Source organism: Hetaerina americana, unplaced genomic scaffold, assembly GCF_022747635.1.
Source record: "Hetaerina americana unplaced genomic scaffold, ioHetAmer1.1.p SCAF_6, whole genome shotgun sequence".
NCBI lineage: Eukaryota > Metazoa > Arthropoda > Insecta > Odonata > Calopterygidae > Hetaerina > Hetaerina americana.
This window is the reverse complement of record NW_027287205.1, coordinates 81,210,747-81,225,629: the sequence shown is the minus strand read 5'-3', so window position 1 is coordinate 81,225,629 and position 14,883 is coordinate 81,210,747. Positions and strand designations below refer to the sequence as shown.

The 14,883-nt window shown below is 38.9% G+C and overlaps 1 protein-coding gene across 1 annotated transcript in view; it reads left to right on the top strand.

Moving 5' to 3' along the window:
• The window catches only part of LOC139695474 (calpain-A-like), a 91,319-nt gene that overhangs the window by 925 nt on the left and 75,511 nt on the right, over nucleotides 1–14,883 (top strand). Inside the window, exons 2-6 of the mRNA XM_071594260.1 lie at nucleotides 659–823; nucleotides 3,507–3,576; nucleotides 3,725–3,845; nucleotides 4,502–4,636; nucleotides 8,095–8,266. Of these exons, the coding sequence (XP_071450361.1) occupies nucleotides 659–823; nucleotides 3,507–3,576; nucleotides 3,725–3,845; nucleotides 4,502–4,636; nucleotides 8,095–8,266 (663 nt within the window). The remainder of the gene's footprint in view (nucleotides 1–658; nucleotides 824–3,506; nucleotides 3,577–3,724; nucleotides 3,846–4,501; nucleotides 4,637–8,094; nucleotides 8,267–14,883) is intronic.

The following is a 14,883-nucleotide window of genomic DNA, read 5'->3' as shown; positions in this document are numbered from 1 at the left end:
GTCAGGTAGTCCATCTTTGCAAGCAGACACTCGACTCTGCTCTTGGTCGGCCATCAAGACCTTCGTGACGACTTTAGCGTAGATATTTAGCATCGCCAAATTACCAGTAATAATGGCGTGCACTGTCACCTTATCAATGTCACTTCGATCTGCGACGATGCGCACACTTAACCAACCGCCTGAATTCAGCACTTCAAGCACATTTCAAGAAAAATTTGCTTCCGATAATTTTTATACAAACCTTGTGTATGAATATGTATTCTTAAAATAAAGTCTGTGGAAAATTACAAACTCATTTGATATGGACATCAAACAATTCCACGAATTGAAGTCTGAAAGCGTAAATTATACCAAAACACGATTATCAAATATTATTTTCTCTACTATCAAAAGTAATTTAATAAGATTCGCAATATCTATGATACCATTGTTGGTACCACACATTTCTTTCGTTATCTTGCCCATGGTAATGATTACATTATCCCAGGAAAAAAAATAATTTCCAAATGAATTTTTATTGTTTAAATTTTCTGGGAGACATGGGTAGATGAGATGAATAATTGACTGCAGACTTAATTCAATTATGATGAGCGTAAAATATTAAAGAAAATATTTTAGAAACACTTCAAAATGACTTAACTCATTTCGTATATTTCAGCTTGGAGAGCGTGGATCAGGAACAAAAATAAAAGGTGACATTCAGGATTATGAAAAACTGCGTAAGGAATGCCTTTCTCAGGCTAAATTATTTGAAGACCCAGAATTCCCACCAAATTCCATTTCCTTGGGTCAAGAGGGAGTTGATCCGTGGAAAAGACCAGGTGTGAGTAAATTATTATTTAAGTATTTAATTATTTATCTAAACACATGAATGCACTATGAAAAATAATATAAGCAAAGCATAAAGCAAATCACCACATGTTGAGGAAACAATTAAGTATTTTCTAAGTTCTTTTGGGAAGGGACATGTGCATCTGTCGCAAAACTAATTTATGGCAGTGAAGACGTTACACTTTTCGACGATGATGATTTGAAATGTGTAACTGTTGAAAGAGAAGAAAAGAAATCGTCTATGATGTGTTCTCCTATCAATTCTGAACCTGAAACACATTACACGTTGTTCATTTTATTATTCATTGTATTCCTTAGGTATTACTCATTGTAATTTTCTTTGAACCAATTCCAGGAAACAACAATAGGGATGTTTGTTCCGTAGAAGTATCCCTTCCCAAGTTTTACTTTAACATATATCGGCACAGCGGAAAGTTCGATTAGTGAATCAACCAATTGACGAATCGCTTGCTAGGACAAAGACCATATACTATACAATATGAAGTGAAGAAAAAAAACGAGTAGAAACGTAAATAAATTTCAATTTTACTTTAAGAATGCATGCTTCCAAAGATGTACCGAGAGAGATGTCTCACATATCATGCGTAAATTATGGATAAATTGCACGGGCGAAAGGCTGGAGGTGTTATTGCTGGGGCACATGCCAGAAAATCAGTTAAAATTTCGAAAATATTTGCAAGGGGTCATCGAACGCTCTATAACCGTGAGGAAGTAGCCAGAATGGATATGACGTTATTGCACGAGCACAATCGTGGATCATCACTATCATCGCAACAACGAAAATATAAAAACAAGAGGATGACAGTAAGTTTTTAAATATTGAAATGCCTTTATGAATGAAACATTTTTTACAAATCATCATTGTTATTTTCATGTTGAAATTTCGTGGCAGAGCATGGCTAAAAAAACAACGCAGTTTCTTCTATGATATTGCATTCAATCTAAAGGTGATTGCGTCCGCCAAAGAACACAGCAACTGCAACAGAACAATCTATTCCTAGAGAACAAACTACGACATTGAATTGAAGAAATTTCAAAGTATATGCACATTGAAAATTGGTTATCAGACCACAGAAAATCGAGATTTTCAGTTACCGCGTCAGTGACTCTTCAACAAGCAAAAGCTGCTGCTTACCGAAATACCGCTGAGTTTGTAGGATCAACATCAAGGTGTTCCAGATTCATGAAGAGCAATGACTCACGCAGGAGAACTGAATCTAAGAAAGCACAAACTATGGCAACAGAATATGAAGACAAGATTTTCAAGTTGCATCAATTTTTCCCCAACGCAATAAAAAAAATAATATTTGGAACTTTCGCAAATAGGAAACATGGATCAGGTTGCACTGACGTTTGATGTAGCATCAAAAAACGCAGATCCAAAAGTTCTAAGGAGTATAATTGTTAAAACTTGTGGGTATGAGAAAACACTTTACATTGCTGTCTTGCAGTGCCGACGGAATAAAGTTGTACCCTCTTTTAAATTATTACAGGGAAGCCCTGCCAAAGGAAAGGAAAAACCATCTACAGGTGCATTCGCGGACGTTCATTAAGTGGTATGAAGTTGCGGGTAGACAATACATACGAAGCATAAGGGTCCTGAAACCAGCCTTGCTAGTATGGGATCAGTTCTGTGAAAAATAAAATCAATCAACAGGAAATTCAAATAGCGGTAATTCCAGGCGTCCAAACGAGCCAGCTTCAAACTTTAGATACTTGCATTAATTAACCATTTAAAAGGACAATGGAGGAGAATAGGCAGAGTTGGGTTCAGTCTACAGATTTCGAAGGGACCTTCAGGAAGGAGGAAGAGGCCAAGAATTTTGCATAGTTTTCAATGGGTCTAAACTCAATAGAATGCTATGACATTTGAGACAGTTGTGAAATCATTTAAGGAATGTAAAAGTATTACTGTAATTGATGACAGATAGAACGATTTTTCAGATGAAGTCAGTTGGTGAGATAGGCTAGAGATTTGTGGCTTTCCAGAAAGAGGAAGGTTAAGTTAAATATTAAAGTAGGACTTCATAAACTACATAGTTTATTATTTCTGTTTATTTTGTGGGATAAGCAATGATGTTACCTCTGTCCAGTCAAAACCTACCCTAAGTGGTAGATAACCAATTTTATTTTTTCTGGTTCCTTCCAAAACAAAGGCTTATGGTTCACTGCATGTGATTCTCTGAAAGACTTCTTACTGGCTTTATCAATATTTTTAGAATGAATTTTAATAAATAAAGAATAAAACTAGGTTGAAAACTGTTTTTATAAATTGAAAATGTTAGATTTAAGGCATGTGTGCATTATCTCAACCTGAGGACACTTTAGAGAAGGTATTGCTAGGAGGTCCTAGTTGAAGCTCCACCTTTTATACTAGGAGATACTCTATACACACTAGAGAATATGAAGAGTTGTCTTCTAGAGTTGTCAAATGCTCTCTCAAGGCTAAGATATATGTTATACAGTTTGGAAAATGTTGGTCTCAATTTTGCCCGAATAAAGATTTTTATCTAAACACCTATATATATATATGTATATATATATATATGGAATGGCTCATGACTCTTTTACTGCTCTCTAAACTTTTTATGCAACAATTTTATAATCTAATGATCAGCCTAATCTAATTTACAATGAATTTCTTTTCACCACAGGAAATATGCAATAATCCACATTTCATATTAAATGGAGTTTCACGTTTTGATCTGTTACAAGGGGAATTAGGTAATTAATGAAATTTATCACCAATCAAAGTTATTGCTCGTCAAAGGATATCAGTACCTTATTCTTATAAATACTATTATTCAATGCTTAAAAATTTATTTTTAAGATTGAAATATTTTGTAAAGTTCTTTCTTAACTTAAATTTAAGGCGACTGCTGGCTAATATCTGCAATAGCAAGCATAACATTGAACGAAAATGTTGTTTCTAACATCATCTCAAATGATCAATCATATAAAGAGGGTGAATATGCTGGAATATTCCACTTCAGGTAGGTAATAAAATGTTATTTCTTTGCTTTCATTTTACTGCATATGTATACAGCTTTCACAGCATGAAAAAAATTGAAATATTTACATTTCAACATTCACTAAGCCTTTCCGCAAATACAGCCGGTAAAAGCATTCAACAAAGCTTCTGAGCATTAACATTAATAATAGCTAATTAGCTTAAAAAAATGAAACTTCACATTTTCTTCTTTGTTGGTGTTCATTAAATTAATATAAATATGTTGATAAAATGTTGATTGATCATTGCACTCCATAGAATTTAATCATACTAAATTTATTAGAAGTCAAGATCTCCCCAAATGCCAAATGGCTTTGTAAGAGTTTCATATTACTGCCTACAACAACTGCTGACAATTTACTGAAACTCAAGACCCAAAAAACAATGGAATGAAATAAAATATACTGTACCTGGTAATAAAAATCCATGGCACACTGACATTTTTACGATGTCAATGGAATTTCAATGATTCTTAACATAACTTTTCAGTGGAAGCTCAAACAAGAAGGCATCATGGCAGCATAAGTAATAGCTATGCTTGAAGATAATTTATTTTAAAGAAAATATAAACTCCAAGGATGGTGTCAACTCTATGTTATACTAAAAATATACATATATGATTTTCCTCTTTTCATGCAGATTCTGGCAATTGGGGAAGTGGGTGGATGTAGTTGTTGATGATTTTCTACCTATCAAATATAACATGCCAAGGTTCCTTCATTCATCTGATAGCAATGAATTTTGGGGTTCTTTATTGGAGAAAGCCTATGCCAAGTGAGTATTTCAACATTTAAATTTTATTCATCCAAAAATCAATGGTTTCTTTGAGTTAAAAATTCTGCTTGAGATTTTCTACACATTATTTAGCTGAAATTTCAATTTTTGAGAAAAAAATTGAATCGTTTGTCAATGTGCATAGGAATGGCAATGTTATTTAGAGACAATATCAATTTTTTCAGGATTATCTAGGTACATGTAAGGTATTTTCCGAATAGGAATAATTTTCATTTTCAACACAAATCACAATTATCATTAGTAAACAGTATATTAACCATAGTAATCATAGGACTCAGGCCTGCTAGATATTTAATCTAGACAGTGCTAATACTGATATAAATTGAGCTCTCTTACCAGGCACCATTTATATTTAGTCTTACACATTTTGTCATCAATGAATACATCAGGAGAGGAATATATCTTTCACCTTACTTTGAACGATAATGGTTTCCAACCAGCACCACTGATCTCACAGAGTCGTCTGGCCGGATTTCTTCCTCATAGATAATACGAATCAGTCCGTAAAGAATCTTCCTCCCACATTTTCTTAAACCTTTTAGTAGTTCTGCAGGAATGTTGTCTACTCCAACTGCTTTATTTGATTTTATTTCCCTTAATGCCCTTTCTATCTCATTGACAAGTATACCTGGACCTAAGCTATCTTCATCTATGACATATTCCCCTTCAATGTCTAAGCTTGTTGACCTACGTTCTTTACCATATAGTTCTTCTATATATCCCTTCCATCTCTCTTGGATCTTTCCTGTGTCAAATTTTATCTCATCCGACTTATCTCTAACACAAATATTCCCTTCTTACTCCCCAACAGTGATTTAACCACCATGCAGTTTAGCGCACTAATTCCACCCTTCCTCTGCAAACTTTCCATATCCTCACACTGCATCTTCCACCATGCTACTTTTGTTTCATTCATTATCCCTCTCAAATTATTATTTAACTCTTTGTACTTCCTTTTGCTTAACTCTGTGTTTACATTTTTCCATTTTCTTTTCTCATTCTTTTGTGACTTTCGATATCCCTTTCTCGATACATTCCCATTTTTCTTCAAAAATACTCAGCTCTTTACCAGCATCAATGATTTTTTTACAGCCTGCTGATACTCCATCCTTTTAAATCCATTTGATGCTTCTACATTCCATTTTCTAACCCGGCGCCCCTGCCTTATCTTTTTGAAACGGAGGCTACATTTCATATTAACTAAGTTGTGGTCAGAGTCTGCATCCGCTCCCAGGAAGCTGTGTGAATCGATCACACTGTTCATAAACCTGTGCCTAACCAGAATATAATCTAGCTGATACCTTTCTGAGTCACCTGGCATTTTCTATGTATACCTATGCCTTTTGTGCTGTCTAAACCAAGTATTGGTGATGACCAACCCCTGTCTCCTGCAGAATTCAACTTCTTTCTCCCCACAGTCATTCCTCTTACCTAAATCATAGTCCCTCACCTCATCTCCATCACTTCCTTTGCCTACCGTTACATTCCAATCCCTCATCCCTATCAAATGTTTGCCCGCAGAAACATGCGATCATGTCCTCTAACTGATCGTATGTCCTATCGATTGCTTCCTTCTTATGATTGCTCAGTGGCATGTATACCTGAGCAATGACCAAGGTCCATTGGTTCTGCTTTTATCTCCACTAGGAATATTCTCTCTGTTGCTTACTCTATGCAGACTATGCTTTTTCCTACCTTTTTATTCAATATTATTGCAACCTCTTGTTTGCTCTCGTCCACTTCAATATATATTACTGAATAACTATCACTCCAGTAATCCCCGCAGCCTTCCATCTCACCTCTCATAGACCTGAAATATCTATAATTTCTCTTTACATATACACTTTATATCCTCTAATTTTCCTGTCCCCACCATTGTCCTAATATTCCAAGTTCCTATTCTAACCAATTTGGTCTTCTTCTTCTGGATATTCTGTTCTGCTGCTGTTGATTGTGCTTTGTAAGGTTTTCATGAGATGACAACCAAGGAAACCTTCCCTTTCCCACTATCAGGCATGACACACAGCCACTTTGGCTGAGTCCTGTCATTGCCAGGACTCATGTTCTCGTTTTTAATGTGACTCAATCACTCAGTGGCCGCCCCACTAGGGTCAGATGCCTTTGCAGCTGTCTCACTGTGGAACAGACCCTGTGCAGACTACCTTTCATCTGGCTCCTAACCTTCGACCTATCTGGCATGTGTGACCTTACCAGGAGCAAATTATGATTGCTCCCACCAGCACAGCTCTAGGGGTCATCAGAATACACAAGCTCTTCCTCCATGTTAGGGTTATAGTCAATTGGGAGGGAACCTCCTACCTATTCAACTTGTATTCACTAGATTTCAATTTAAATCCCTTTCAAATCAACATTTCTTAATAGGGCTCCTTCCATTTTTAAATTTTTTGCCTTGAAAAGTTCCAGCTCTGAAGTGAAAATAGAATACAGTGGAGTTGCATTTAATTTCTGAAAATTAAAACCTTTATAAGATGCCTTTGAAGGGTTCCAACTGGCAGCTGCAGCATAAGCATGGTGGAAATTAGGCATGGTCTAACAACACTTCACATCTTAGAATTGCAAAATGATATTAACAAGTTAGTAGTCGCTTTAAATGAAAATAAATGCTTTGCAGCATTATTAAACAAATAATGAACAATCTTTCATCTTAATTAATAAAAGTAACTCAACTGAACTTATGAGAATTCAATTTTTTAACTGTTCAGCAGCTAACTAAAGCTTGATCATCAGAAAACCTAACCATTACCAAATGTTAAAAATCTAAATATTCTTATGAATAACAATTAATTGCTTACCCAGTAAAAGTGGATATAATCACATATCTAGAATTCCACGTAAATATAAAATAATCACAATAATCTCATCAAATATGGGGAAAAAACAGTAAAGTGAAGCCTTTGGGGTATAAATTAAAATTATTGACACATCTCACTGAGTAATTCCATCATTATATTATTATATTAAACTCTATAAATAGAGGGTACCACAAAGACTACAATGGCATCTTATTCCCTCTCCTCAGATTATTTTAGAACTCACAGATTTATGGTGTTGTCTAATTTAAAATCAATGTCGGTTCCTTTCTATGAAAGCTCAAAAACTTGGTACCTAAATTACGGAAATCAAAAAGGATGAATAGCAAAAACTTAAAAAGAATAGCCTAGGAAATTCCATCAGCAACCAATCAAGTTAAGCAATCTCACAGGCTAAACACCATTGCACACAATAATTGTGTTGATCACTCAGAAACGCCATTCAAATATGCAACCGGCTTGATTCACTGAAGCTCATTTACAGATTATTATCTTATTATCAAAAATGATTGTTTTACTGAAATGTCAGCTCACAAGTTCATCACAATCCTTTTCATACTTTTATGATGCATTTCCCATGTCCTTAATGCTACTTTTTTTTTACAGATTATATGGATCATACAGAGCACTCTCAAGTGGCACTCCTAGCGAAGCTTTGGAAGACTTCACAGGAGGTCTTACTGAAAACATAAAAGTATCTGATTATACAGCCATTGAGTTATTCAAATTAATGAAGAAAGCTTTTGCTCGCTCATCATTGATGGGATGTGCAATTGAGGTAACTCATCTTTTCCATCTAACTAATTTCTAAATGGTAACCAGAGTCAACTTTCTATGCTGCACTAATCATAAAAGTTTGCGTCACACTTTGCATGGCTTAATGAAAAAAGTTTCTTCTTTTTTGGATGTTGTTTTCAAAGTTTTTAGCATTGAAATGGAAATATAATAGTCTTTTGATTTTACAAAGTGGATTGAATTTACTTTCATAGCCAGGCCTCAGTCGGGAAAACCAATACAGTACCCGGTACAAAATTCTGATCACAGCCTAGAGTTTCTTTATGAGATAAAATGGTAATTCAATGAATATTAACCAGTTTGGACAAAGTTGTGTGAATGGTGCTTATGATTGGTAACCATTCTAACACTCACATTAAAGGAAAAGTATAAGTTCTTCCTGTCTTGATATAACATAAAAACAAAATACACGGCTTGCCCTTTACTTTATAATAAATTGAAGTTATGAGTTAGCCATAGCACTTCGCTTCATCAAGATAACATTTGATTGGTAGTACTGAGTGTGCTATAGCATCATCAGCACACAGCTGGGACTATATAGTTTGATGCACCTTCCCCATTTCAAATTTCTTTCGTTAACTAGACTACCTCTACATGCCTGCATATCTATTTCTCTTTGACCTCTCTAATAATTTACCCTTCATGTACATCACTATGCATCTTCCATAATTCTTCACTATTCCCCTTTTTTTGTAGCGACTGTCTCTTACAGGCCAATATTCAGCCATGCTGTGGGAGAGTCTGGTGTTCCTAGTTTCTCTGTTAACCTTCAGGAACAGCTTTCTATTACCCACATATCAAACCATAAGATGCAGTGCCTTTTAATGCTGTTGCTCAGTGATGCAAGCTTACATAAAATACAAATAATATATACTGTATGATCATTGGCTTATTTTTATTTTATCCATTTATTTCATTCATGTTGAACAGCAATGTTAATGCAGTCATTTAAAATATATATTTATTTAACAGTTACTTTGGTGGCAAACTTGGTAGTCAAAGATAAAATTAATTTATTCTAATTTTAAATAAAGCTTAGTGATTTTTAGGTCATCATTATTTTCATCATTTAGAATGAGCAATCTTATCTCAAATCCTTGGTAAAAATAGGAGAGTTAAGGAAAATTGTTTTTGATCTGTTTCCAAGAAAGAGCTTACTGCATTGAGATAAACAATTATATTTGTGCCTATTAAAAGTTTGAAGCATAATTACCTCAAACATTATTCATTAACATACTACCTTGATCAAAAAGTTCCCGGAATAACCACCGTGTGGCGCTCCCATCGTTCCGATTTGAGTTCTGTTTTTTTTGTTAAATTGGTACATCTGTTGTTGATATTCCCTTTAAATCTTAGTGTCATAACTTGACATTTGCAAAAGTTACGTAGCCAAGAGTACATCTATCTCTGTGTGTGTTGGCGATTTTTTACAATTGCAGAAATGGATTTAAATATGCAACAATGAACTTGTATTAAATTTTGCGTAAAAAACGGATTTAGTGGCGCACGGACGTTGGAAATGTTGGAAAAGTGTTTCGGCAACGATTCTCTAAAAAAAACGGTCGTTTACCAGTGGCACGAGCGGTTCAGAAGTGGTCGTGAGTCAATCGAAGATGATGAACGCAGTGGCAGACCATCGACATCGAAAGTCGGTGAAAAAATTGATAAAGTAAAAGAAATGTTGGTCAATAACCGCAAATTAACCATCAGAGAAATAGCGGAGGACTTGAACATTGCCTATGGATCCGCCCAAGACATTGTGTTTAATGATTTGGGTTTCCGTCGTGTAGCAGCAAAGTTGGTTCCAAAAGACCTCAATTTCATGCAAAAAAGAGACCGTGTTGACGTCGCAAAAGACATGATTTGCGAGGCTGAATCCGATCCCACATTCATCAAAAGGATCATTACTGGAGACGAGACGTGGGTTTATGAGTACGACACGCAATCCAGACATCAGGCAAGTGAATGGCGTTCACCAAATGAGCCGAGACCAAAAAAACCACGTCGTTTTCAGTCAAAAAAGAAGGCAATGCTGACGGTTTTCATGGATTACAACGGTGTAGTGCATCATGAATTTTTGCCAGAAGGCCAGACAGTAAACAAAGAGTATTATTTGGGCGTTATGAGACGTTTGCGTGAAGCAATTCGCCGAAAGAGACCAGAAATGTGGGCAGAAAACTCGTGGATTTTGCACCATGATAACGCACCGTCGCACAGTGCTATCATTATTCGTAATTTTTTGACGAAAAATGCAACAAATACCATCCAACAGCCACCGAATTCACCTGATTTGGCTCCCTGTGACTTCTTTCTGTTCAATCGAGTTAAAAAACCATTACGGGGAACGCGTTTAAGCAGCCGAGAGGAAGTAATGGAAAAATCGCAGGAAGCACTGATGGACATACCGAAAACCGACCGTAACTTTTGCAAATGTCAAGTTATGTGTTGTATATGTGTAATCAAGTTGCTGTTGTTTTGTACAAGGTTGGTAACATTGTCTCTTTTGGGCTGGCTTGAGCGATGTTTGTATGTGTTTGCTTTTGTTTTTGTAGAATAAAAGTAGGAAGTCGTTTTTTTTAAACGTCACTTCCGGCCCCACGTTAAGTTGAACATGTCGTCTCAATAATTGCTAAAGATCCTAAATCCTGTTTCGTCACCACGCTGCAAGAAGATCACAACAGGTTATGGGCCCAGAATGTGGAAATAGGAGTGTGAGATCAGTTTGCATGAGATAATTAGGTTCAATTAAACTGATTCCGGCCTTGTAGTCAACCGAGCTGTACTCGTAAATTGTTGCCTCGTGTTTGGATGACAAGTACAATGGAATCAAATGTCATCAACAACATCACGTACGGAGGTTCATTGCCTCAAATTGATAAATTGCGAGGATCGGTGAATTACGAGCAGTGGAAAATGGACGTGGAAATGTACTTGCTTCACGAAGACCTTTGGGACTACGTGGAGAGTGAAGTAGCAATGGACGCGTCAGCTCATGAACGAAAGCAGTCACAGCGAGCAAGGGCGAAAATATATTTGCTACTAGAACAAGGACCGAAAATGGAAGTCATGGAGTGCAAGACGGCCAAAGGTATGTGGGACAAGCTGCAGCACACCTATGAAGATAAGGGTGTGAACAGGCATGTCGCCCTTATAGACCAGCTGTTCGACATCAATTTGGGAACGTGCACAAATATGGAGGACTATGTTCAACGTTTCACAACAGTCGATGCGAAACTAAAAAGCATTGGCAAGAAGATTGACGACGAGCTGCTCGCGGTTTTGATGCTGCGGGGCCTGACGGTTGAGTACAGACCGTTTCGAATGGCTCTAGAGAATACAGTCACAGGGGTCATCAAGTCTGACCTAGTGAAGCAGAGGCTACTGCAGGAAGGGTACAAACGGGCCACAGATTCCAAGGAGCAGCAGGTTGTATTCTATGCCAAGCGGAACCAGAGGCATCAGGGAGAGTGCTCATCGTCCTCGGAGCAGAGTTCGAGTACGTCCGGGGCCAGAGGTAAGCAGAACAAGAAGTCCACCTTCGATCCGAGAAAGGCCAGGTGCTTTAAGTGCGGAGTGATCGGGCACATCAAGAGCGATTGTCCCGAGGAAGGGGCAAAGGTGTCGTGCGGGAACAGCAAATCAAGTGGGGGTGCCAAGAAAGGGAATCCAGTTGCCTGGTTGACAGCCCTTCGTTGTGAAGTGGGGAGTCATAAATGGTACATTGATTCTGGGGCGAATTCCCATATGGCAAGAACTACGGAGTACTTTTCAGATTTTCGACCAGATGCAAGTGACGAAGTAACAGTTGCTAACCATGACAAAATCAAAGTGTCAGGTATTGGTAGTGCATCAATGGATTTGATTCAGGGAAGTACTGCCACCATATCAAATGTTAATTATGTGCCAGATCTTTCAACTAATTTGTTGTCTGTAAATAGGTTAGTGCAAAAGGGTACTGCTGTTTTATTTGATTCATCTGGGTGCAAACTATTTGATGCTGAAACTTTACATGTAAAGGGAGTCATTCAAGCCTCGGGAACAGAGGAGAATGGGTTGTACAGTCTAGATTTAAAACAGTGTACCTCAGGTGACAATGTTGTCAGGGAGGGTGCTGTGGGATTAGCTGCAACTACTGAAGGGAATCATTCTCAGCTATTATGTGTGACGTTGTGCTTGGCGCAGCGTCACTTGCCCAGTTCGAATACGCGCGCCCCTCTCGCGAGCCGTAGAACGGCGGGGCGCTATTTGTGGGCGCCGACAATGTATGTAAGAAAAAAAGAAGAGCGGTGCGCGCCGCGCGCGGAGAGTGCCGGCCAACACGTGGGAAGCAGAGTTCGTTGTGAGATGTCCGAGAGAGAAGGTCGTGTGCTATCATCGTCGAGTCACCGACAGCCTGCGAACACCGGGGGTGCGCGTGCCAGCAACCGACCTCGCCGTGTGGGCCCCCCGCAGGCCCCGACCGGAACATCGGGACCCAGCAGTCGACAGCGAGGCGGCCATCTTCGGCTGCCGCCGAGCGGCCACCCAACATCGTGGCCCAGCAGGCGTCGGCACCGCGCGTCATGTTTGCTTGGGAGCGCCCACACCTTTTCTTGTGATAATAAATAGTTCTTATGAAGTTTACTCGTCGGAGTCCATTTTTATGCGCCTCCTTGCGTCCCTCGTGATTTCAGCTGAAGAGCCGCTGCCCACCCCGGGGCACATCAAAGGTGAGCGAGCCCTCCCCTGGGACGAGGAGTGTGATGGGCCAGGTGACAGCCAGCGGCGTGACTCTGCGGCTAGCCATGCGGCTAGCCTGGCGCCCTCAAAACAAGTAGAGTCACGGCCTCCCTTGTCTCGCGGTATCGGGGAAAATTTATCTATAAATTAAATACCGCGTCACAAATGGCGCCCAACGTGGGGCAGCCTTTCTATTGTTGTTCGAGAAAATTGACAATTATATTTCGAGAGTGCGCATGCGGCGCGAGTGTAAAATGGCGTCGCGTCGGCCTTGACGAGGCAACAATGGTGTGAAGGAGAGCGAGCGGAGTGATACCGGCATGGTGTGCATAGCGTGTGTGTGAGTGGGAACAATGCGTGATTAACATCGCGCGAGCGCCAGTTATTACGTACAGCTCTTTCGCGAGCGGTATACAATTTTTCTATTTGATTTATAAATTAGTCCTTTTTTTTCGGTATACATTTTCATGAAATTAAAAAAATTTAAAATTCTTTGTGAGGGAAGCAGTAAATAAGAGATTATAATTTCTACTCAATCTTTTGTACTTGAATGTGGTTTGTGCGGTTGCTTTGAGTGGTTGCTTGGCGTTGAGGGTGGGATGAAAGCTGTGAACATTCCCGAGGCGACTTGTTTCCAGTTAAGTTGCGGAGGGACGATCGGTTTCGAAGATTAACTACTATTATTGGCGTGAGGGGAGCTCCGTGCGTGGCCACGTATCCCCAGAGTGGCAGAGGATCCTTTGAAAAGAGGAAGTGGAGTTTGTAATTTTTGAATTTTGAGGTTAGGTTATGCTTTTAATATAGAATTCTGATTTATTCTACCCTATTTGTTATAATAACTGTAGAACAGGGAAATATCTTTAGATTAGGATTAAATTTTTGCAGTAAGCGTATTTTAGGTTAGGTGGGGCAAATCCTTTAATTATTCAATAGGTTAAGAATTTTCTTCTTCCTAATTTACAATGGAGGGTGACACTGGATTTTTGGCGAGATATCAGAGAGATATGAGGGCACTGCTACGGCATTCAGCGGTAAAGGCAGAATTTGAAATAATTAAGCAAATGAGTGAAGAAGAGGTGGAAAATGAGTTGTCAAGTAAAGGACACTCCTTGGTAGGGCCACTCTTAGTGCGCAAAGAGCGATTATTGCGGGCTAAGCTTCTTTTGGCACAACCACGGTTAGGGACACCATGGTCAAAAGAATTGGACGAGGATGTGCAGCCTGACGATGTAATCCTCTCAGGAGCTCTACACGCCTTAAACTGGGACGAAGACCTAGAGGCAGGGCGGAAAACGAAAGGAGCATGCAGTAAGGGGCATAAAAAGAAGCACATCGAGACGGAGAAAGTTGCCGCAAGCAACGGAGAAATTAATGAGGAACTGAACCCCATTCGGACCATTACAGCAAACGCAGCGGGAGGCCCTCAGCCCAAACTGCCGCTGATGGACTCATATGATTTTCCGCCGCTGGGGGAAAGGAAAGAAGCGTCAGATTTGACCAGAGAAAAGGAAAAACTGCGCATTCTGCCTTCGGAAGCGAAATCAAATCAGACAGAGATACCAGTACAGAGCGACCGCAACTCTGAGGAAATAAAGGAGTTGCGGAGTCAATTGCAACAGCAGAACGAGATGATTAACAACCTAACGGATGGAATTAGCCGAATTTTACAAAAATTGGGCAGTGAGAAGAACGATAAGGAAGTGAACTTGAGAAAGGGTTCCAAGAAAAAGTATCGGAGGGAAATAACATCCACTTCGTCATCTTCTTCAGAGTCGGAGGTAACGAGCGGGTCGTTATCTACTGACAGCAGTGATGACTCGGACGATGCATCAGGGGACGATGGACATAGACAGAGCATCAGCTATGAGTTAGGAAGGGCCA